Raw genomic sequence first — 24,349 nt, forward strand, 5'->3', positions numbered from 1 at the left:
ACCTGCGTTCGGCCCTGTGTTGCCTGTGTCATCAAAAGGCATGTCAAAAGGGATTGGGTGCAGCCAGTGTAGCGGTGCTGGCGGTGCCTAGCGGTGCGTGCAGCTACTCTGACTACTCTACCCACTCTACTACTCCTCTACTTTACGGCGGGTGCGCAGCAGCAGAGCAGCAGCCGCCAGCCGCTGAGCGCTGTAGTTGTAGACTATGGCGAGTGCATAAATGTCGTTTTGCCATCTTCGTATCTTGCGTTCTGCAATGCTGTGCTTTTGACAGTCTTTGCGAGTTGACACATGCGACTTAGTCAACGGTAGGACACTGGCCAGTACTTTTGCTGAACCTTATACTATAAGCTTAATTTACACTGCAGATTTTCAAAAGGGTTTCACCACGGTCCGTCGATACGGACCGTACTTTCACGTTGCAAGTGACGTCCTCATATGAGTTGATTGGAAATAGCAGTCTGTGCATGCTAATGCCGAGTATGGTTTAACATTTCCGCTCAGCCGTTTCAACAGTAGCCCTTATGTGGAACGTGCTAATTTCAGGGAAACCTCTACAGAGCCATGTCCACATGCGAAACCCATGAAAACTGCCGCCATGCTCGACAGCCCCAGATGCGAGTCTAGCACATGGCACATGAGGAATCCACTCGGCCACAATGTCATGTGTTGGCCGAACTACAGTCCCTCCAAGGAATATATACCCCCTTAAAAGATACCACCAGAGTGAAGGTAAGAAACCCCTTGAGAACTGGTTCTCGTTCTCTGCTAATTCACGACGGCCAATTATTGATACTGTGTTTCAGTACTTGTGCTTTGATGTATCTAAGCGGTACCTTGCGTTCGGAGTAACCAGTGGAGATATTTTCCTCTTTCTACGGGAGTCTCTGTCCTTCATCTGCACAGTTACTAACAAGGTATTGGTGATATTCTTTGTTTTTGAATGGTCTTAACTTGGACATCCTACAGGGTGGGATAAAAGTTTATGGAACACGTGAGCGATGTACTTTTTCTTCGGTACAACACCGTAACGGCTGATGGAAGCGGGTGAGTTAACTGTTTCGGAGTGGCGGAAGGAAACGACACACAGTGGTAGCTTGCACGTCTCAGGCACACCCAAGCGACACCTAAACTTCCACTGTGTGTCGCTTACAGTGCACCCTTACACCCCTCCGAAACAGTGAACTCGCCCACTTCCCTCAGCCGCAAGGGTGTCACATTGAAGAAAAAGTATGTCTCTCACGTGTTCCGTAAACTTTTGTCCCAACCTGTACTGCCTGTGATCTGTGATGTGACTGATGTCATACCTTACACCAAAACCACCTGTGCTCATGGGCGGCACACACATTGCACACAATCGAGTAAGGGTTCCTATCCTAGAAGTGAGCTTTACAGATAGACCATATGCAAAACCTAGCGCCATCTCGTAGCACTCCCGAGAACCTACCGACATTCCGCCATGTATGAGGCGTCCCACCCGGCCCGAGCAATGCAAACGACTGTCATACAACAGTTCTCTCGCGTGTCATGCTTCTCACATATGCTGTTTCAATATCTTATCTATGTGATGAGATGCGGGTTTCAAAGGGGAATGTAAACCAGGTAAGGAAACCTCAAATGTCTGTATTCCTTATTGCATCGGAAGCTTTGAAAGCGGTGACATAGGTTGGACAAGAAAATTACGAACGACGCTGTTATTCCATCCCAGGAGGAATGTATACAGCTTAGTACAGCTCATTTGAGAACTTGTTAGTGCACTTTATACAGCAGAAACATTTGGTACGAAATAAAAGCTTAGTACGATTGCAGTTGTTGCTACTGTGACACTCACCGTTACGCACTAGTATAAACTGTGGTCTTTCTCAGCTCGGTGAATCTGAGTTTTCGTTATTTGACCATCTCCCACATAACTGTCACGTTTGGTTGCACTGCATTTCATGTGACTGTTTACCAGACAGGTAGTCCTCCTTAGATGTGCCCTCAGACTGTGCAATCTGACTGTCTCAATCATTTAGTGCGAAGACACTTCATGCTTTTACTTACGGTCACCTTCAACAGCTTCCCTGAGACAGAAATGGCTGCTGGCCATCAAGAGAAAAGATAAGTTCAATGCTGACACAGTAAAGGTGTGTTCACGGCACTTCAAAGAGACTGACTTTGTCACAAACGTACCAAATGGAAAACAGGGTGTCCATGAATTTGCTGTGCCATCAGTCTTCACATTCTAGAAGAAACCAGACAGAAAACTACAAAGGGAACGCGTAGTAGTGATACAAAACTATCGATAACTAAGTCATCGATAGTGTCCAGAACCATAGATAGTTCTAGGATAATTGACCATCGATACTTGCTGCAATCGTACTAAGCTTTTATTTTGTACCAAATGTTTATGCCGTATACAGTGCACTAAATAGTTCTTAAATGGACTGTACTGAACTGTCTAAATATGTCATAGGATGGCATTAAAGAGCAGCCATTGCACTATGTTAACGTAATTCTGTCTCCCAAAATCGAAATGACCGTGCTCCAATGCACGAAGGAATTCAGAAGCACTCTTGCCTTGCTTGCATTCCCTTTTGATCCCTTCGTCTCGCCATGTGAATAACATAGTGAAACAGCACATGTGTGAGGCAAGACACACGATAGAACAGCTGGATGTGAGTCGTGTGTATGGTTCGGGTCGGGGAGGGAGCCTCAGACATGGCGGAATTCCGGAGGTTTCCGTGCGCGCTACGAGAGGGCGCTGCGTTTTGCATATCGTCTATTGCAAAAGTGACTTTATCCTTTTTTAACTTGGATTCTTCCGGTACATAATGGCTCTGCTGTACATTGAGCATTTTTGTAGTAATCGAAAGGTCATTGCACCAAGCAATGTTTGCAGAGTCCAACTTGTGGTGTCATTTTAGTTCCCCTTCAACTCTCATATTTTGGTGAATGGTGGTAAGATAGTTAAAACAACTAATGAGCAAATATTTATCTGTAGGAGGGCTCAGTTGTGCAAGTTGCTTTTGGACCAGATGACAGCATCATTGGAATTGCAACCAGGTACATCTACACTGTGGTACTGTCAGTGAGCATTATCCGTATTTTCCGCTATGAGATGCACACATTGAATCGTCAGTGCTTGCTCGAATCTGCCGGATTTTCGACGAATGGGTACCTATCACGAGGAGACGTGTTACGCATTCGACTGCCTCCCAAAATAGCTGTTCCTAAGAAGCTGTTCCTGCAACCTTGTGCCTTGTCAAGCTGATGAGAATTATGCGTAGCATGTCTAGAAAAATGGGATCATAGGCGGCATCATATGCTACGGTAGAGAGTCCACGTTGTTGTTTCCCATCGAGAGAGGAATCCGCTGTGGCTTCCAGTAAGTATTCATTCCAGGATAGATGTAATGAGTGACAAGTACTCCGATGGCTCTCATTACTAATGATGTACATTTTTCTAATTCTACTCACTCTAATTCTAATTCACCACTCTACTAAGTGGTGATGCACTTTATAGTGCTGCAGAAAATACGGTAGCTACGAATATTTAAAACTTTGTAAATGGTTCAAAGAGCGATTACTGTGACATCATCCTCTCGTACGCTCTCCTTTGCAGCCGTGGCCATGTTCTGGTCATGGAGCACAACGCGGAACGTCTGTCTGTACAAGCCCAGCGTCTGCAATTATCTTACGAGCACAAGGGGACAGCAATCACCTGTCTCCAGTGGAATGGTACTGGTAGCCGTCTTTTTGTGGGAGACAGCCAAGGAAAGGTCTCTGTCCTTAACATCACTGTATCCAAGGCAAGAAAATCCAAGGCAGCATGTATTTTATCTGTGATCTGGCATGTGAATTGTCTATCAGCTAACAAACTTTTCTGGCTGGTGTCTCAAATATTTGCATGGGGGCTCGGCCCTGCTATGACGCCCAGCGTAAGCGTGATGTCTACAAGGGAAACGCTCACTGTTTGAGACACGCAAGTGAAGTGCACTAGCTCACAGCTAGAGCACAGATTGGAAGCACTTTCTGAGAACGATACAACAAAGGAAGCTGGCAAATCAGCAATGTGATGACATTCCTCGAGTTTGAGGGAACACAACGACAAACAAGAAGCAACAGTTTGTCCTTGCCTTCCCTCATCCTAAAAGAATGTCACCTCCAGAATGTCATCATCAGCTTATCATGTTTCCCGATGCCGTGATCACCTTCTGATTTACTAAACCTCTCCACCGATCTGTAATTTTGAAGTGAAACATGTGTTTCATGAATTATGACCTGTACTGTTTTATGCAGGTACTCAGTGATTTCAGGTTCGTCTCCGTCTGCATTTTGGATTTTACCGTGTCTGCAGTCTCTCGACATATGACTTATAAGCACCAGGATGATGTGGCGGTGATTAAGCAGATCTGTTCGGGTACCTGTTAGTGACTTCACCGTTGTTTTGCGGGCTGTGCACTTCGTGTCACCTGACACTGTCCGCTTGAAGAAATTCCAGAAAATACTCTGTCGTTTCGGGGAACTGCTCGTGGGATTGTGCTGTTCAGTTCATCCGTATCTTGTTACATAAACAGAGTGTTGAAGGGAACTTTTGACAAACTGAAACCACTGCTACGTGTCAAGATTGCATCGTCGATCGCTCATGATTATAGTGTTGCTGGCGCTCTCCCCCTCGCGAAGACCACATCACTGTGTCACACGACGTGGAGACAATTAGTTGCCCCACCGAGTAGCAATCAAAATGTGCTTCTTACGGCAAATTTTCGCTACCTCACCTAGACACACTTCGGAGCAAGGCATATAAAAAGATTGTTTGAACTTTCAAATACTTTTCGAACCTTGCTATTCACCGTTATTCGAAATATTATTCAGAATTTCGAATATTCGCACAGATCTTCCCCTAGAGAGTTGTCGGTCTTTGTTATGAAGGGTGAGATCAATATATGCAGCTTCACCCAGCAATGTATGGAACTGCTGGTGGCAGCCTTTGGCAATTATGTTGTTGATGAGATTGATGGCGAGGTTCATCACTTCCACACACTCAAGCGGGAGTGTTTGAGCGCACAGTGCTTCTGGATGCGAGACGCTGTGAAACGTAAGCAGCTGGCAACCCAGAGACTTCTATAGCAATGTCACATTCCCTTTATGTGTTCATCTCGTACTGTGTGCCCTCATCTGTACCCACTGATATCACGTGGCTCATGCTTATGCCTTTGTCTCGTAGGCACTTTACAACAGCCCGCGAAATATCCTCGCCACGTGTTGTGTCGTGGAATTGTATAAAGTCAATCAGTTCTTCCTGAGGCCCATGTGAGTTGACATACCTACATAGTAGGGCTACTTGTTTAATGTCCATTATATCGCTTGACTCTTCGCTTGCAATTGAGTATGCTGGAGCAGAATTTATTTCATGGACCTGGCACGTGGTGATTTGTGCAGCCATTCTGTGGCCCTTTCATTGACTGTTCTTGCAGAAACTGGCATACCTTTAATCCTCTGCAATATCTCAGTCCTGTTTTTGAAGCTCGAAGAAAGATGCTTGAACATTTTAAGCAATATGTCCTTCAAGTATTCTGCATCTGAACGGGTTTCACTTACTGACAATCTCTCGTTGGAAATTATCGCTTAGTAAATCAAACAATTTAACATTGAAGAAATTTTGCATGCTCTGTCATAGTTTACGAAGCTGGTGTCCGAATTGAAGTTCACCGGTTAATAAATAAAACATAATTTCACATTGAAACCTTTGACTTGACAAACATGTATATTTGCTAAACCTCATTGCTGTCCTCAACAACTGACAACTCCTGTTGTGAGCGACTGCAGTCGTGAGCACCATACTGCCTCACGCAAACTCCATTCCCATGTCAACCCTCCTTGGACGGGGGGTGAGGCACTTCCGAGTGAGCGTTTCCACAGGCAGATATGTCATAGCGAGTCAGGATCTACTGCTCTGGGCAATATTCAAAACAATACCCTATTGTTTCTCTGTAGAAATGTATGGGTGCTCCCTTTCAATGCGATGGAATAAAACTGGACTTAAGGGGGTACGCGGGTGATCAACTCGCGAAAAATGACAAGAAAACAGATTTTCTGGAAATAACATTTTGGTGAAAATCTGTCTTCTATGTGATACCAAAGTATTTTTGCTCAAATCCACCCCAAAGTGCCCTAAAACTCGTTTTTTCTGATGCATGGTAGCAGGCAATATCGCGAAAATGACGAAAAATCGTCGTTTTTCAAACAGAGCTGAGCGACATCACTGAGCGACGCCATCTTTGCACCAAACGACAGTACATTTATCCTCTTCAAAGTTCCAGCGCATCCGAACTTCTCCAGTGAGAAGCGCTCTGATGAAGATGATGATGATGATGTTGGCTCTGCCCTTAGTATCGGGCGGACAACGCTTAGGTTAAGCGCGTCCTAGCCGAAGATAATAACTAGTCACGGAGTTGTCAGCTTCTGTCCCACCAGAGTTCCAGTCTCTTCTTCGTCGTATTCGTCTCATTTGTTCCATTCCCAAAACCTAAGGCAACCGTGATAGAGCTCGTTCCTGATGCGGGGAACAGTTTTGTGCACCGTAAAACGATGTGATCAATTGTCTCCTCAGTCTCCCCACAGATGGCGCAGTTAACGTCCCTTGTGTTGCCGTCTGCTAGCTGTGGCTCGTTGCGCCATATTTTTGCCCACCATAGTTTTGTTCGTAGGACTCCCGCTCATGCTTCGAACAGTAGGGTGCTTCCTGTAGAGTTGTCGTACACGTGTTCGGCTCCAATTGTTTGTTTTCCTGTCCTGTAGTTTTTCAATGCCGGTTTGGTGTCCATACTCTTTAGCCAATTCGCCGTTTCCCAGCTTCGGACGTAGTCTCGTATTGTACGTGTTCCCAGTAAGCTATTATCTGTCAAAGTTTTCTCTGTTAAGCCTACGTCCCTAAGGATGGATCTTGTTTTTCTGCTCCAGGTCGTGTATTGGTCCATATATATCATTTTTCTCTAAATTCTATTCACTATCCATGAGTCGGGTACAGTCCTAATCCTCTCTTCGTATGCAATTTTGGCTGTGGTCTCTCTTGCCTTAAAGCTTGACCAACCAAGCTCACCCTGTATTGTGCGTTAGGTGCTGATCTATGGGTTCTCAGTGCTGTGCAGCCCGCCTCCTTCTGCTTCCTGTCTCGAAAAGTTGTTGTGGCTGACGATACGCACAGAACAGCGCTGCCATGTGTGAGTCCTGGCACTGCGACAGCTTTCAACAGTTCTCGGACGACCCAGAACCTGTTAAAGGACCATAGTGCATTCACTCGTAGTATTCTGATTGCTTTTGTGGCTTTCTTCCGTAATTGAGCTTCGTGTTCCCCTAGGTATTGATGATTTGTCGTAATAGTTACTCCCAGGTACTTTGTTTTGTCCCAGAGTTCAACAGGTTTCCCTTGTATCTTGATATTGCCGGTTTCCTGGTTTCCTGGTTCTCATTTAATTCGCTGTTTTTCCAGTGCATAATTTTACTCTTCGTTGCGCTGAAATTCAGATCCATCCTTTGTCCGTGTTCCTTACATATATTTACGAGCTCTTGAAGCTGTTGCCTGTCACTAGTCGTTAGGAGCACATCGTCAGCATACAAGGTTCCTGGGATCACTTGTTTCACTGGTTCTCCTGCACTCATGAATGAAATGTCAAAGCCCAGAAGTGATTCTTCCAGTGCTCTCTCAATCTGTACGATGTATAACATGAACAGGATTGGTGACAGGGGGCATCCCTGCCTCAGCCCTTTGGTGACTTTAATCTCTCTTGTTCTTATGCCTTCCCAGCACCCTATTATTTCATTTGATGAGTAAATTCTCTTTAGGAGGTCTACCATTGCTTTGTCAATTTGCAGATCATAGAGTTGTTTCCAAAGTTTACTGTGTATAACATTAGCGTAGGCTTTCTCGATGTCCAGGAAACTCGTCCATAGGTCTCATTTTTTTCATCCTGGCCAGTTCGATACGTTGGGTTAGGACAAACAGATTATATCCTCAATCCGTCTACCATTACGGAAGCCGAACTGCAGATTCCCGAGTATGGCCTTTTCCTCCATTATCCTTTCAATTCGTTCCTTGATTATTCGCATAAAGATTCTGTATATGACCGATGTCACAGTAATGGGCCTGTATGATGTTAGGTTACTCTTGTCCCCTTTTCCCTCGTAAATTAGTGTTACCAGGCTCTTCTGCCATCCTTCTGGTGTGCTTCCTCCTTTGGGGATATTGTTCAAGAAACTTCTCAGTTCTTCCAGCCGATGTCCTTTCAGGTTCTTGATTGCTGCTGCTGGTATTCCATCCATTCCAGTCGCTGTATTTGTGGGAGATGATTGAATTGCTCTCATTAGTTCTTCTCTTGTTATGGGTTCCAACTCTCCCATATCTTGTTTTCCCGTGGTAACGATGGTCATGAGCTGGTCTCTTAGGGAATCTGTGTCAATTTGACCAAACAAAACGGTAAGGTGTTGTGTGATGTAGCTGCGTAGCTCTTCTATTGTAAGGGGTCTGTTCTCTATTGGGTGCTGTACCTGTTGTTTACCTGTGACTTGTTTTTGAGTGTTCTTGATATACCTCCAGAATTTCTTGGGTCCATCTCTGCTACTGGATCGGATTTGTTGTAATAGCCGTGTGTTGACAGCCTCTTGCTTCTTCTGTATCAACTCGCTTGCTTTTTGTTTCATATCTTTATAGCGTGTCCATGCTTCCATGATCTTTTCTTTAGAGTCTGCCTGTTTGATGCTCTTACGGTGTTCCCTACAGGCTACCTTTCTTTCCTTTATGGCCTCCTTGACCCCACTATCCCACCAAGCTCTGTGGTGTGGTTGTGCTGGATCCTTGGTGCTTTTTCTTTCCTCAATTAGCTGGGCAGCTTTATCCGTCCAGGAAACATAATCTTGTAGTGGTGTACCATCCTCTTCCCAGGCCTGCATTAGCTGCATCATTTCTGTGTCTGTTAAGTATTTTCTTTGTTGGTTTTGTGTGGCCTTATCCTTTTGTTGTTGATGTCCCAAGCTGAATACTATTGTTCTGTGGTCGCTTCCAAGGCTGATTTCCCCTCCTTCGTCGATGTGCATTGTTCCCTTATTGGAGCACCTTCTGGATAAAAGGCAGTAATCAATATTTGACTTTTTCTCTTCTTGGGACCATGTCTATGTTTCTGTGCAGGGTAGGAAAAGGTTTGCAATCGTAAGGTCTTGCTTTTCAGCGATTTGCAGGAGTCTTCACCCGTTGTTGTTCGTTCTCCCATCTAACTCTTCGATATGGGCGTTGAAGTCTCCAAATATGGTAATGTCATGTGTCACCTTCAGGTCTTCAATGTCTTTCTCAAGGCATGTTGCCATTTTTATGTTTTTTTCCTCCTGATATCCTGTCCACCAGTAAACTCCACCGACTGCTATTTTTCTTCCATTTAGGGTTGTTTCCACCCATATGTGCTCTTCACATCCATGTTTGAGTCTTCTCCAGATTCTTGTATTTTCTCCAAGGAAGCCTACACCGCCTCCTCTTCTTTCCCCCTCCCCTCTGTTGAGTCCTTCCCAGAGGAAGCCTTCGATATTGGGGGGTTTTCTACTCGCAGATGGGTCTCTGTCACCAAAAACACTGTGAACTTTTCATCATGAATCACATCATTTAGCTCTTGCCACTTTCTTTCCTGTCGGCCTCCTTGCATGTTTAGAAAACCAATTTTCATGTGACCACATTTTCTATGTTTACGTCTGCCTCTCTCTCTCTCTCCTCCATTTTTTCTGTTGGTATCGTTTTCTCCGGTTGCGTTGTTCCTGCCCATAAATTCTGGGTCCTTCTACCATTTCTTGCAGTGTTGCCTTCTGCTCTCCTGTCTCTGGAGATCTGCTAGTGCCTGACTTATCACATAGAGGATATCTCCATGATTGTTGCGATATCCTTCCCATTTTCTGTTGTTTGTGGGAAAGTGCCGCGGTGTCCCTAAAAAAATGCTGGCTTTACGGGCCACCCAGCTCCCAAGCACGTTGCTACCTTGTTTATGTAAGGTGGATACCGTCGAAACCTCCATTCCAGCAATCTCGCATGTGCCATCCAGGGTCCACGTAGCTCACTCCATTCCCTAACCCCTCACACACATCACCTTCAAGCTCTCATTCAGTCTCCTGATCATGGGTATTGCTCCTCTATTTTGTTCCCCTTCCACCATAGGCACTGCACATATCTCACATATTAGGTTGGGGTACTTTGCCACACAGCTTTCCGGTGTATTTGTCATTGTCTCGATTACGTCATGTCGCTCGCCCTTGTTAAGCACATCAACAAGTCCCACGTGAACGATCACCAGAACCTTGTGTGCCCCTGGCGCATAATCTTCCGTTCTATCTCCTGTAGCAGGTCCATGATGTGTACTCCCGGGATCCCAACCACCTCCACTCTGTTGTCATATTCCACTGCTGTAAGGACCGGGTTCTCTATCCTACATATGTTCGAGTCCCCAGCCAATATGACCTGTCTTACTTCTCTTTGTCGTGGTGACGTGGGTTGATTCTGATTCCCGTTAGGATCTGTAGATCGTGCTGTTCCCCCTGCGTTCTCTGTGCCTGTTCTTTTCTTTTTCCGTTGTACCAGTGTCCATGTTCCAGACTCAGTGTTTCCATCTCCAAGGTACTCTCCATAGTTTGGTTCTGCTGGTTGCTCCTGAGCCTTCCTCCCTGGTTTCACCCCCAATGTCGTGGGCACTGCCGGGTTATCGTCCAAGACCCTGTCGGCAACAGTGCTCCCCTGGGGTGGTTGTTTCGTCTCTTTACGGATTCCTCCTCTTTTATCCGATTCGGACTCGGAAGAGCGAAAGTTCCTCAAGGCCCCGGAGGGAGAAATCCGTGCCACGTGATCCGTGCGCGCGATAAGATTGGCCGCTCCTCCGCAACCGGCTCCTCTGGCCGCCGGAGCGTCTACTCTTTTTCACGGGAGGATTGCGATCGCAACTTTTAGTTCCTAGTTCTTGTGTTTTTGAACGTGGACGATTCTTACGATGGACAAACGAGTTTTGAAATGGAAGTAAGGCACCGTCCATCTTTTCGGAAGCCGCCGATGAAAAAGAAGAAAAAGGCTTCTGCGCCGGAATGCGAAAGTGAGCGCTTTGTTGACGTGTTTAGCGGTGGTGATGTCGTCGAAACATGACCAAGTACTTCTTTTAGTGTTATCGTCGAAGGACTATCCAGTACTTTCTCTCATAATATTCTGGAAACCGTGCCATTCACGATGTGTTGCTGTGCCATCGTTGGTGTTGCCGGAGGTATGCCGCGGCCGGCAGTACAAGCGTCGTTGACTTTCGTGTCTGACACTGAGCCAAAGCTTAGGCTAATTGGCCAGGATCCCCACCATTGGCATTCCCAGGGTTTTCTCTTAGGGGCTTGCCCAAGTAGCGTCGAGGTGGTTGGGGGGGGGGGGGTGACAAAGCTTGCAGCCCCCTTTCCCACGCTTGGTATGCCCATGATCTCAACCCTGGGGAACAGTAGAATCCCTACGAGTGTCTGCTTTGCGAGTCTAACAAGAGCTAAGAAGCTAACAAAAGCATTGGACAAGGGTCTACTGCCTTGTCAGACTTTTGATCAAAGGCAAAAGCAGCCAAAGTGCATCAAACAAAGTGCCAGGAATGCAAGAGAACCTGTGTACAAAAGGACGCAAAAGACTATACTGCTGGAGCCTTCTAATATACAGTAAAATTAGCGTGAAACTTTGTACTTCGTTTTCTCAAAACAACTTTTCGCTGTACCTGCTCCGCTTGTGAAACTGGTATCTCCGTCACCACTCGGTATATATTGATGCGGTCTATTTTTTTGCAATCACTGAACATTCCTAGAGGTCGTGACATTCTTATTTTTTTCTGATAAATCAATTTATAATTTATGCTACCGTCATACGTTTCTATGCCAGATGCGTCAGTTGCAACTGCATGCAGAAAATTGAAAACCAAAAATTGTCATTATGGAAATTGAAAAAAACTAAGAATGTCACAACCTCAACCATACATTTGGGAATACACTACTATAAGTCCAAGCAGTCTTCTATCACATTTTTCAAACTCTGCAGGACTTTCACAAAATGCAAAGACTTTGCAATTTGTAAAAATTTGTTAAAAAAAAGTTTGATATATCAAATATTTTTTTCTGGTTAATTCATTTTGAGGGCATTATCAACGTCTGTGCAAATTTTCATCATAATCTATTTAGAAACAAAAAGTTTGTGTTGATCCCCACGTCCCCCGTTAATGCGAGTATACCAATTTTTCAGACCAAAAGCCTGTTTCAGCCACCTCCGAACACACTAATGCGACTGGATTCCAAGATAGTTCAACTAGACTTCGCTCAGGACAGACTACTGGCTTCTACCCTGACTCGGTGTTACCTTGGCGACACCCTAAGGTACCCTGGTTAGGTTTTTTTCCCCCCCATCTTTATCGAGTGGAAATATCTCAGGGAAAAATTTGCCCAAGTTGGAAAGAAATTGCGAGACGGAGAATTTGGATGCTGCTTCCTATCTCGTGCCAAGTCTCAGGAACCAGCCAGCATTTATGTAGCCAGGCCGGGTTGTCGGCTTTGGGAGGTCAGTGTCCTTTTTATGCTCCTGACATTCACTAGAGAATTATTAGAGGGATTCCGGATGAATTCCAGGTTTACAGCAAAGCGAGGACTAGACATAGCGTAGAAACTCCGACGTCATGACTGCTGTTTCCCAGTGAGAGAGGCCACGTGCTTACGACTACTAATGAATACGACCAGATACAATCTCACTGATAGGAATCTCACGGGGTGGCGGAAGACATTCGTGTCGTCCGAAATTCGTAAAAAAATTACACCAAAATAAAAATTTAGGCAAGAAAATAGACAGTGACGGTTCCTTTTCTATAACTGTCAGTGAAAGAAGTAGGTCATAAGGATTTTCTCTTTGTTTTTGGCCAATGCTGTAAAAATTTGCGAGATGATACAAAAAGTCCCAACCTTTCCACGCTGTTTCTAAAGCGAGCTTCTCCTAAAGCACGCATGCGTTAGGTGAAGCCAGCTTGCGGAATGCTAACGCGTATGTTGCCGCCAGAAGTTTTCCTGATATGTTCCCTCCACGTGTTCTGGTCGATCTTTCCTAAGCCAAGCGATGTCACACAGCTTCGCGGTTTGTTGTAGTGAGGGGATGAAAGGTCAAAACAGATAAGATTCCATACCGGGTAATCCCTTTGATCTTATCTTCTCCACCAAGGGAGAGTCATTGCTTGCATTACGCAACATGATGTAGGGAATTCGTGGTGAGGATCTCCCTCCTTTTTCGAAAGAAGGAGCAGCATGCGCCCCGTGACGCGAGAGCGTCATGGGGGAACGACCTCTGTTGCGCACGAAAGTAAGAGTGCACAAATTATATGCGCGAGTTTTTATTTTCACAACTTTTTAGTGGAAAAGTGGGGGTGCGCAAATTATGCGATGGCGCAAATTACGCGAGTCAATACGGTAGGCTTGTGTATGAGGTATGGAGCTATCTTTGGCAAAAAATGAGCCACAGAGAGGTCAGACATGCGTGGACAGTTTTCTAAGCCACTTTGGCATAAGAACTACAGGGGAAAAGCTCACATTTTGCTCATTGACAAAAAATTGCTGCATAATTCGGACTGACTCTATGGCTCCTAGAAATCTGAAAAATTGACTCTAATAGCTATGTCCGTTTGTCATTGAAAAAGGCTGATCTCCGAGGCAGCGTGTTGAAGACTCATCAGTTCAAAGATTCCCTTTCATTTCCACCTGCCAAATGTGTATCTTACAGGTGAGGTTCTTTGTGTTTGCTTATCTACTAACATATCATAAGGCTGTGATGCTTCTTTCAGGCATGACTTTTTTAAGAATGCAAGCTTTTCAGTGTTCCCTTTTCTGTGTCTCGAGGCACCTGTCCAACACGCATAGTTTCTCCTATCTAAGTGCAAAAAATCCACTTCCAATGATATGCATATAAAACCAGTAAAGTTACTCGTATGTCACTCATGACCAATAATATTGCAGACACGACTACCAGTTGAGCGAAGGTGGTTTGTCTGCAGATCCACAAGGTGCTGCGTTCAGACGACTGCTCTGCCTGTCTTCTAGGTGAGTACTAATGCATTATGTAACTCCCATTACTTTCTTACGATACTGTATTCGGGTACGTAATGAGTCTACGGGCTCCAAAGCGTTCCACTTTCCTCTGAGTACTTGGAGAAAGTAGTGTCATGGAAAGAAATGTCTGTAGTGACTCCAGTCAACTGACACCCCTTTGCTTGAGATGGACACGTTTCCAGAGTTATAAATATTCCGTGGGGACAAAGTAAAGTGATGTGGAATATCCACTCTCTAAAGGAGGAACTGAGCTTAACACTGCTCTACAAATTACAGTTTGAATAAAGATTTTGTCCGAACACCAGCAAGAAGGCTGGTCGTAAATTCCATCCTAGTAGAACAAAAATTCTCGAGCACACCGTGCCAATCACCAAAATGTTGTTGTCGTCTAGTGACATAACAGCGAAAACCATAACATACTCCCCCACCCAAGAAATGTTATCAACGTAAGTGAGTTTTCCGTCACAGTATCTCCACACACGAGTCATTTTTTTCATCAGTTCCAGAAGATATACCGTATTTTCTCGAATCTAAGACTGCCTCGAATCTAGGGCGACCCCCCAAGTTCAGGATGCGCAAATTAGGAAAAAAATAGAGATTGAGAGGCAGTATATAACAGTTGGAAACGATGCACAATACCATTTATTCATCACTGCTTTCTTCACCGTTGTTTTCGTTGTTGCTGTCTGCCCACACCTCATTGTCCTCCGTTGTCTATACTTTTTAAAAGCGGACACGACAACGTTGTCAGACACGTTGCACCAAGCATCTAAAATCCACTGCGCTGGCACAATTCTTGATCTCTCCCTGTTGGCTAATTCCACCGAATTTCAAACAAGCGTGGATCCTTTGGGTCTGCAATTTGATTGAAAAAAATATGTTCAGTACACCATGGTGAATGATGGAAAATTACCCAGTTTGAACATTCGGAGGCAAAGCGATACGCGAGGAAGAGGGTTGTGAAATTATTGGTGCCGTTTTTAGACTAGCTGTCGTAGGCGATTTCCCTGAAGCCAATGGCGCTTCGCATAACACAATAACCTTTACTACGCAAGGTACATGTGGTGGGTAACCACCGGGCTATTTGGTTTCGTTAAAAAAAAATGTGAAAGTCGCAACAGATTGCAAAACTGGCTCATTTTCGATCCACTCTCCTACGTGACCGGTTCATCGCAGAAACATGAGATAAAGACAGGTGTCTTCACCATTCAAAGCTCTTTACAGTGGTGTCAATTTCGTTTCTTTTGTACGCACAGAAGTAAGTTTTTTTTTGCCCATTTTCGGAAAGGCTTATCTCAAAATTAGCATATTTTCGACACTTATAGCGCAAGCGCACATCTAAAATTATGGAACCAGCTTCTGATATATTGCAGGACAATGTTTGAACAATATCTGGAATAAAAATTGACAGTTGACAAAAATTGACATTGACTTTTCAGGGACAACAGCAGCATGTAGCTCAGTCAGTAGCTCAGTCGTAAAAATAAATAAAATAAAATAAATAAATAAAACAGCTAACAAAGAAAACTCACGCCAGCCACATTCCTCACTGACGGAGTGTTGGGTCGTGCCCCATGTTGGGCGCCACTTGTGGGACACTATTCCCACCTCTCAGAACCATGCCTGCCTGCCTGCCCACCCACCCACCTGGCCCATGTGGGAGCAGAATATCAAAGACCAATGTAACAAACAAACAAGGTGGTGTGAAAAGAAAAAGAAGGGGCTGAGTGTGCGTGCCCTTGGTAAGCCCTGTAATTTTGTTTGAGTTTCTTGGTCAGTAAATGTTTGAAGGCAGTTCGACTTTGTCGTCTCTTCCCTTTCATAACATTGTTGCCGAACCCACAAAATTTAGCTGCGACACTACGAACTGCGATTTTACCATTCACTATGTTATGCAGAAAGTTCCACTTGATTTTTTTTTCGATGAGCTAGCGAGGGAGCAGATACAGTATACTGTATACAACGATGATATTGACGTTCCTCCCCCATATGAATTACAAATCGCAAAGCTTTCTTCTGGATGTTTTCTAACAAGTCTGGTCGGACCTCGGCGTAAGGACCGCACAGAATATTGGCATGTTCTAGAAGTGGGCGAACTAACGATGCGTAGGCTGTGAGTTTAGTTACAAGTATGCAATTGTGCATTGTTTTGCGTAACTACCAAAGGTTACGGAACACTTTAGCAACAATATGACCAATGTGAACAGACCAGTTTAGGCTGGCTGTTATTGTAACTCCAAGATATTTATATTCCTCAACTCCTCCCTGGGGGGTGTCATTGGTGACTTCTTGTGTTAATTTTATATTTTGCTGAACTTGACCGTGTAGTTCAATAGAAAATGATGTTTAACATGGCTCAAAACCCTGCCTCATCTGTGAAATTGTCCACCATGAGTCACCATGCATAATATTTTTGCTCTGCAGTGTTTTGTCACTGCGGCATCGAATTTCCAAAAACAGTCGGAGAAAGCCGTTACAGACGACAGACACGATTCTCGTTTGACGTAGAAACGGCTCTGTGCCTTTTTCCTTTGTTCTATTCTTCTGAGCTCATGCGCTGCTTATACATGCTTGAGCTGCTGTACGTCACAGGTCACATGCATGAGCCCATACATCACAATGTCCTCTCATTTAGCGATGCGCTCTTTGGACAAGGAGATGATTTTTTAAAGGTGTGCGGAACAGAGCCTTGCGCACGCTCTGTACTCTGCACCTGCGCTCATCGTTCTTTCTCAGGAGCTCATTTTATTCATTGGAGATCACACCGCAGCGAAAAAGACACACAATATTTTGGGGATCACTTTCATGCTCCTTTTATAACCTTTGTTTGTTGACTTGAGGGCAAAAGCAACATAAAATGGAGCTCTCATCTCCAAAGTAGCATCAAAGTAGCATTGTGTGTTTCATTTCCTTCTGCACTTATCATGGAGACAGTACGGTATTCAAAGTAAAGAGTAATTTTATTTCTACTTCTTAGTGAAAAAGCACCTGTTATATTATCCTGGAGTGCCAATGGAATTTACATAATTGACCCACGAAAAGAGGAAATGATTCTTTGGACTGACGATTTTAAGGGTGAGTTACTATTTACGTGTCCCCGAGATTACTCTTTATTCTCATTGTGTTCTTCATTCCAGATATTATAGACATAAAACTGTTTCATAACCGGATCTACATTCATCTGGCAAATAACCAATTTCACGTGTGCTCTCTGCTCTCCCTGGAGAATGCAGTTACTTCTCTCTTCCAATGGCACCACTTTAGCCAGTGTGCCCAGTTCTTGCTCGCAAACCATCATTGCATCAGTAAAAACTCATTCCAACAAAAAATTCCCGCTGGACTCATTTTGGACCTGATGGACGGCTTGACTAACGAGGGAAGACCACTACTCTCATCGAGAATAGCAAAACTTGCTCAGGAGAAGTACGACGTAGACCTTGGCAAGCGGCCACCTAAAGGCAAGGCAATACCGCGATTAGCAGGATCACCTCGTCACGTTCGGTGCCATTCGAGTGAACGAGTGGCGAACCCCAAGTTATCGCCTCGGATTCCACGCCGTGGCAGTGATCCTTCTTGCTGGACCAACAAGACGAGTGAAATTCATTCCACGACATCATCCAGCTCGACTACCCTCCAAGTTGCCTCGAAAGCTCCTTATGATAACGGATTGTCAGAACCGACAAAGAAGTTGGATACCTTAGATTCTGGGAAGCCAAACACCGACCTGCCATCTCAACCTGAGAACCTCAACCAAAAAGTGATGAATCTCGTCCACTTGAGCAGTAATAATGTGGCACCAGAGATGAGTGGCAAAAGCCCAAATGGGCAGATGAAACCTAGTTGTTCAGCCAACGGCAAATGTAGTATCGCTTCCAGGACCCTTGCAGCTATTCCGGCCTCGCCACTGGAGTCACCATTAAGTCCATTAGACGGTGTAGATCCGGACGTTTTGTCCAGCATCTATGCCGAACAAGACGTTGGCTACGAAAGTGTGTACCAGTACCTGAACCTGGGACTTTACGGCGCGGGAGTTATGCCCAGTGCATTTTCTGTTCGTCCATCAGAGCTCATGCAACTTGCCAATGTTGCTGACCTGTCAAAGATTAAAGAAACGTAAGAAACTTACATCCTCTCATGTCCAGCAAGCTAAGTTTCTTGAGGGGCAATATGGTGCCAGAAAATGATGCCTAAGGCCCCTGGTTTTCTGCTGCGGTAAATACAAAATTCTGGGGCCCCGAATTGTAAATTCCGCAATTTTCTGCGGCAAGCAGTCAACAGCTGCTGGAAATGGGAAGCACTTTACAGTCGCCGACCGATTTTTCGGACATGCTCGATTATTCGGACCCGTTCGCGGAACGGCCGTGGGTCCCATAGAGTTAATGTATAGAGCGTCCAAAATTTCGGACGCTGTGCAGCTCCGTCGCTCGATATTTCGGACTCTGTTTGCCCAACCAGCGAATTTTTCTCTTGGGGTGACAGGTAAATATTGGTATCGTCCGAAATTCGTATCGAAAGAAATCAACCAACTAGAATATTGAGGCAAAATAATAGGCAGTGATAATTGTTCATTTTCCATTCCTCTGAGTAGAAGGGGTCTGTCGTGGCGCCTTTGCGTCTTCGATTTGGCCAGCGGCCCAGCACGTGCTCTCCGCCCGCGAGTCGCGCGACGGCGCTGTAAAGCGAGCTTCACCTAAAGCACGCATGCGCTAGGTGAAGCCCGACTTGCGGACTTGATGACGGCGGTGTCTTTGACAGTGTACATTGACGAAATGTCGCTTCGGGAAATAGAAGCTGATGTCATCAGGCAGAGCTGGAAGCGCGTTACGAAAGCATCGACATATTTTTCCAGCCCACTAGGGCTTAGTAAAGTTTATTTTGAAGCGAAATTCGTTTTTTCAAACTGCTCGATTATTCGGACTTTTGCGCGATCCCCGCCGAGTCCGAAAAATCGGACGGCGACTGTATTTTCTTGGATAATGTGGGGATGAAAATATTTGATAAAATTACAGATTGAAAGCACTGTTGTGCCTCTGCGTTATATACATACATGTTGTTGTGATTTCTCCTCTGACAAAGACAGGTCTGTCATCTGCAATCATTTTATACCTGCTGAAAGATCTTTCAGCATCTACAGTGTTTATAGGAACTTTATAGGAAGGAGCCTAAAATACATGTCCTATGGAAGTTACAGGACACCCTTTTTGTTTCCGCGCTGTAGGCATTATATAAGAGTCTTTACAGGCAAACTCCCAGACATCAAATCAAAATCTCCCACTGCCACCACTAAACTGCACACGGGAGGGCCGCCGCCACATCTTCAGGCGAAGTATGCACAATACTCTTAGGCTAACGTTATCTTAAGCGAAACTACAATCTGTCTGTGTTGGTCCTCCAGCATGGGCAGTTTCGTAGAGCAGGCTTCACGTCATGCAGGGTATCTTCAGGTGAAGTCCACTTTCGGGAAGTGTCGTTCGTATTCGGCGAATAGTCAGATATTCGATAATCGGAATATTGGGTATTCGATTCGCGAATGAAATACTTCAAGTGACTGATATTAGATTCGAATTCGATAACTGGAATATCCGCACGCCCCTAAAAATAAGTGATTCAGTGAAATTCTCTGCCAAACGAAGGATTCCGCGAAATTTCACGGAATCGTGGAAAACCCGGGTCCTTAATGATGCCCTTTAGCTGTCACACGATTAATGCCATAGAGGACGTTATTGAGGACATGTTCCCAAGTGCGAGTCTGTATCACAGGGCCGTTTCGTACGAAGTTGTTCTATCAAGCCCTGTGCAATAATGCTGGAAGATACTGCCCTAGAATGATCCACCTACCTTGTAAGATGCACCTCATGCTCAGTGGTTTTAAATTATGTAGTAGTAGCCGATAGAGTTGCATTAAATATGCTGGGAGAAATATGTAAATAGTTTGTTCAAGTTGAATGAATTCTAGTACCTATGTAACGCTGGTACTAAGTAAGCGATGTATAGAGCTATCAAGTACATTAGCGTCTACTGTATCCTCTCTTTACACATTGTGTTATTTCCTTGCAGCCTTTCATCCAAATACCTCAGTAGCAAAGAAAACCTCTTGAAGAATTTGCGGGGCTTTGAGTCAAGGATAAAATATTTTGGAGTGGAAACTGGGGTGGACGTTGTGAGTCCTGGATCTCCTGTGGCAACTGTGGAAGAGAGCTGCATTGGTAGGACATTCCTTGAAGAGCCAGAGAAAATGGTGACACCACAGGATGACTTGTGGTTGTTCCTTCCACCACTAGGGGCCAATTTAACTGAGGCCACATTGAAAGCAAGGTATTTTTGCTATTCATAAAGCTGTAACGCATCCATGGTGCACGTGCGCATGCTGTGAGTACGGCTCAGGGGAGGGAAGGGTTCCTTAATACAGCTGTAGTGCATCCGAGGTGCATGCGTAACCACACCATAGCAAGTGCAGAAGTGCCACTCTTGCAAAGCAATGTTCTCAGCAAATTTTCACTTCCCAAAGGAAGTATTTTGCATGACGGTTCCTGAAGTTCACTCATCTGATGCAGTAAGAAATACATATTCCAAGTGCCTTCCAAGCTCCTTTAAGCATGCCAGAAGAGGTATGATGAGTCACATCGTCATTCATCGTCAGAAAACGTGGGCCGCCCCTCACCTGTCATACAGTGGGAATGATGGTGCAATTTTGCCACCAATTCAGGGCATCACTATGTGTGCTCACAGGGTCCAGTGTTTTGTGCTCGTCATCCTTGTCGTAAAAGATAGCATTAAGTTGTCCACTGCACATTTCTTTCGGGTTTCTCTTCTACACGATAGGATCGTAGCCAACGGCATCCATGTATCGCCTGGAGAAAGAGTTCTGTGTCATATTAAAGACAGTCAAGAAAATTGCTGCTACGCCACTCGGCCTCGGCCACAGGTTCCCCCAAATCATAGGCAGTTTTTGTGTGTGTTCATATATGCGGCCCACTGTGGTGTAATCCAGGCCAATGTGGCCTGTTACTCAGCTTGAGTTGGAGACCCCTGTCCTAAAGGGTGCTCCCTTCACTCTAAAGTTGATGACCAATGGCAACCAGGGTTGTTAAAGTTACTTTTAAAAGTATCTGAGTTACAGTCGGGTAGTTTGATTTGTAATTGAAAAATGGATGCCAGTCACCCTATCTGGTTTTTGTGAAAAAAGTTCATTCATGTAGCGCACAAACGGAAGCAAAACAACGTAAACCCCAGCTGAATCAGTTATCTAGTTGTCAGCCTGGCAAGCTTGGAGTGAAGCGGTCCTGTGCCACTGGCTTATTGTTTTTCTAACTTTGCTACGCTGTAAGCCGATAACATTGAAATGGATTTTCTGCTCGAGAAAGTCCATCTTCCCGAGCAAATGAATTTTTCAGTGCCATTTTGCAGCAAGATTACGCGGTCCCCGATGCTCTGATTTGAATGCAACTTGTTGTAGAAGAAGGAGCTTTCCTGATTCATTAGTTTGATATAAAATGAGTTTTGTTGTCTGTAATGCTTTTCCCACGCCAGCTTAGAAAGTGCACATGGGGTACGAAAAACTCATATTTTAGAGGAGTTTTCCGAAAGAAGCCTTATAATAAATTTGTTCATATTTTGTGCAAATAGAGTTCAAACATAGTGCTTTCGTTCTACAAACTAAAATATTTGCTTATTTTACTCCTTCGGCCCCCACTATTTTTGAAAAACACTTTTATCTTTGGTGTTAAAAGCAAAGGTAAGGGTAAGAACACCAGACATACAGGGACTGTGACAGATATTTACGATTTAATAAGGTTCATTCGTAAGGGGTGAGACTCTCGGATACAGTATTTTAGGGAAAAATGCGTTTACACGCATTCACAGCACACTGCTTGACCTGCTGAGTTCTTGGCTGATGTCTGAGGCATGCTCACTGAAAACCAGAGCTGAAAACTTTTCGATAGCACCACCTGTCTATGAATCATTCAACTTGGTGACCTTTGTGAAACACCCGGTATGTTATAGCTATGCATGGTGTATAATGTTTTGGTTGCTGTTGAGGCATAGGTATTATATTTTGTCATTTGTCCTCGCCTATTAATTTTCCTCGGTATTTTGTCGCAGATATTAATTCCTTCTTTATGCCTGCTGTAACCCCTTCTTCTTGGATCAAATGATTGGCCTGCAGTGCCAAATATATAAATAAATATGACGATAAAGGTCGCTTGCAATGGTAATTGGCTAGCAGTACTTGAAATATGAGGTCGTGCATCAGTGTAATGCTCACCAGAGAAGAAAGGTTTCAAAATTGAGGTCCCACAACAACTTCCTCCATCAGTGCCAGCAAAGTATTAAGACTGCAATATGTGCAGGGTGACTATAAACAGTTTTTGTCTAGTAACCAAGTTTGTGCATCATGTACTTGAAATGCTTTATCTCCTTTATTGCAGTGAGACCCTGTCCAACCCACAGGTTCTCTTCAGTATGCCACAGCTTTCCCAGGTACTCAACGAATGGGTCACCGTACTACATTCCTCGCATTTAGATGTCCTCACTCACGTTTACGGGTCTACGGATCCCTCTAAGCTTCTGGACTCCTGTTTCCCAACAAGACCCCAGCCTGCGGACTCTACGCAACACAGCCTTGCACTCCAGGTCGTCCAGCCTGTCTTCACGTCTGACCCATTTTACCTCTCCCGAGAAGTCAAGACGAAAGCTAAACAACTGGCCATGCTCTGTTTTCAAATGGATCTACTCGGTGACATGCAAGCAATTGAGCAGGCCATTACACAACACAAAGATAGCCAGAATAGAGTTGGAGAAGCCCCGACAGAAAGGAATCTCTTAGAGTGCAGCAGTTCAAACTCCTTTGAAAGTGAAGACACTTCAACTCGGTGTGATCTCAGCTTATCAATGCGGTCTTCTCCTTCGGAAAAACAGTACCTTTCCGGGGTGCCGACTCTGGACTCGTGCAGTGAGTCAACCATGTTCCAAAGCACATCGTCTTCGCTCGGCTGTGCGACCATCGGTTTGGACTTCGGTCTGGACAACACTGTTGGGAAGGAATGTGGACAGACATCCGTAGGTCAGAAGTATGGAGTCGTGTGCAGTGAAGCTTATGACACTTCTGGGGCAAAGTTACTTTCTAGTCAGTGTTCTGAGGATGATTTGCCACGACGTGGAAGCCAAGGAACGAATGAAGAAGAGGTTGAGCTGCCGATAGTTGCTGTGAATTTTGTCGAGCCAGATGAGGGCGCCGGTGAGGCGTGTAAATTTATTGCTACCAAAGAACCAGGAACTCAAAATCGGCCAAGAAGGTTATCTCTCCAGAGTGACCTGAGCATGACATCTCAGAGTGATGTGACTTCACTCTCTTGGATGCCCATGGTACAGAACGCAGCCATAAAATTGCAGAGCCCATCTTCAAAGGCAGTTGATACAAAGATGTCCTGTTTCATCCGCAATTACTTTTATCTCTTGGATGTGGAGACTGTCTGGGAGATTGTACAGGCAACCAGGGAACCATGTTATCAAAGCTGGAGTGCCGCAGTGGCAGGTCTTTGTAAGCAAGCCATGAAGAAGTTTCTTGAATGTGGTGTTGGGAGCGACTGGATAGTCACCGAATTGGAGAAGGTGGTGGAACAGCCTGCACAGATGCTGGGTTACCTAGCTTTGTAAGTTGACTAACATTGGAGCGTAACAATGCTGCTGAATTTGAAAATTTTCTTCCGCATAAAACATAGTTGCGTCCAATCTCACACTGTACTGCTACTAAGACCCATTTAAGACCGGCTTCAGTGGGTTAATTGCTTACAAGTTGTTTAGTAGTACAGTCAACCCTCAATTTATGAACCTTCGATTTATGAATTCCCTCGTTTTATGAACACGAGCACGGGGAACCAAACTGTTTCCATTAATTTTTCCCTCGTTTTATGAACCTCGATATTCGAATAATGAATGGAATTTCTGGGAACCAACTAGGAGTTGCCCAGCATTTTTGCCCTCAATTTATGAACGGATCGCTCCGAGGTCAACAGAAACTTTCAAAGGGATAATTCCGTGGTCTTATGAATGACGCCTGAACGGACAAAACGTTTTCCAGGTATTGCACCCTCGGTTCTTAACCCCTCGAAATCCGAACAACAAACAGGTTTTCCGAAACACTTGGTAGCATCTTGTGCGACCAAGTGTTCCTGACCTCAGTTGATGAATAAAGTGGTCACTGTCACCCGGAGATTAATAAACGGAGGTTGAAAATCCCGGAGGAAATC

General features: G+C 44.8%; 1 protein-coding gene across 4 annotated transcripts in view; it reads left to right on the top strand.

Moving 5' to 3' along the window:
* Positions 1-24,349, top strand: part of LOC135394219 (uncharacterized) — a 38,840-nt gene continuing 14,491 nt past the window's right edge. The window contains exons 1-14 of one of the 4 annotated variants that reach the window (XM_064624833.1): positions 133-308; positions 369-480; positions 547-732; positions 807-917; positions 2,984-3,045; positions 3,604-3,790; positions 12,259-12,389; positions 12,444-12,570; positions 13,691-13,773; positions 14,007-14,090; positions 17,077-17,174; positions 17,237-18,212; positions 20,157-20,414; positions 22,529-23,752. In XM_064624833.1, the coding sequence (XP_064480903.1) occupies positions 631-732; positions 807-917; positions 2,984-3,045; positions 3,604-3,790; positions 12,259-12,389; positions 12,444-12,570; positions 13,691-13,773; positions 14,007-14,090; positions 17,077-17,174; positions 17,237-18,212; positions 20,157-20,414; positions 22,529-23,752 (3,443 nt within the window). In that variant the 5' untranslated portion in view covers positions 133-308; positions 369-480; positions 547-630. Of the gene's footprint in view, positions 94-132; positions 309-368; positions 481-546; positions 733-806; positions 918-1,302; positions 1,362-2,983; positions 3,046-3,603; positions 3,791-12,258; positions 12,390-12,443; positions 12,571-13,690; positions 13,774-14,006; positions 14,091-17,076; positions 17,175-17,236; positions 18,213-20,156; positions 20,415-22,528; positions 23,753-24,349 lie in introns of those variants that run through there. The other 3 variants (XM_064624834.1, XM_064624832.1, XM_064624835.1) reach the window with 3 other exon arrangements.

This window comes from Ornithodoros turicata, chromosome 5 (assembly GCF_037126465.1).
Source record: "Ornithodoros turicata isolate Travis chromosome 5, ASM3712646v1, whole genome shotgun sequence".
Taxonomy (NCBI): domain Eukaryota; kingdom Metazoa; phylum Arthropoda; class Arachnida; order Ixodida; family Argasidae; genus Ornithodoros; species Ornithodoros turicata.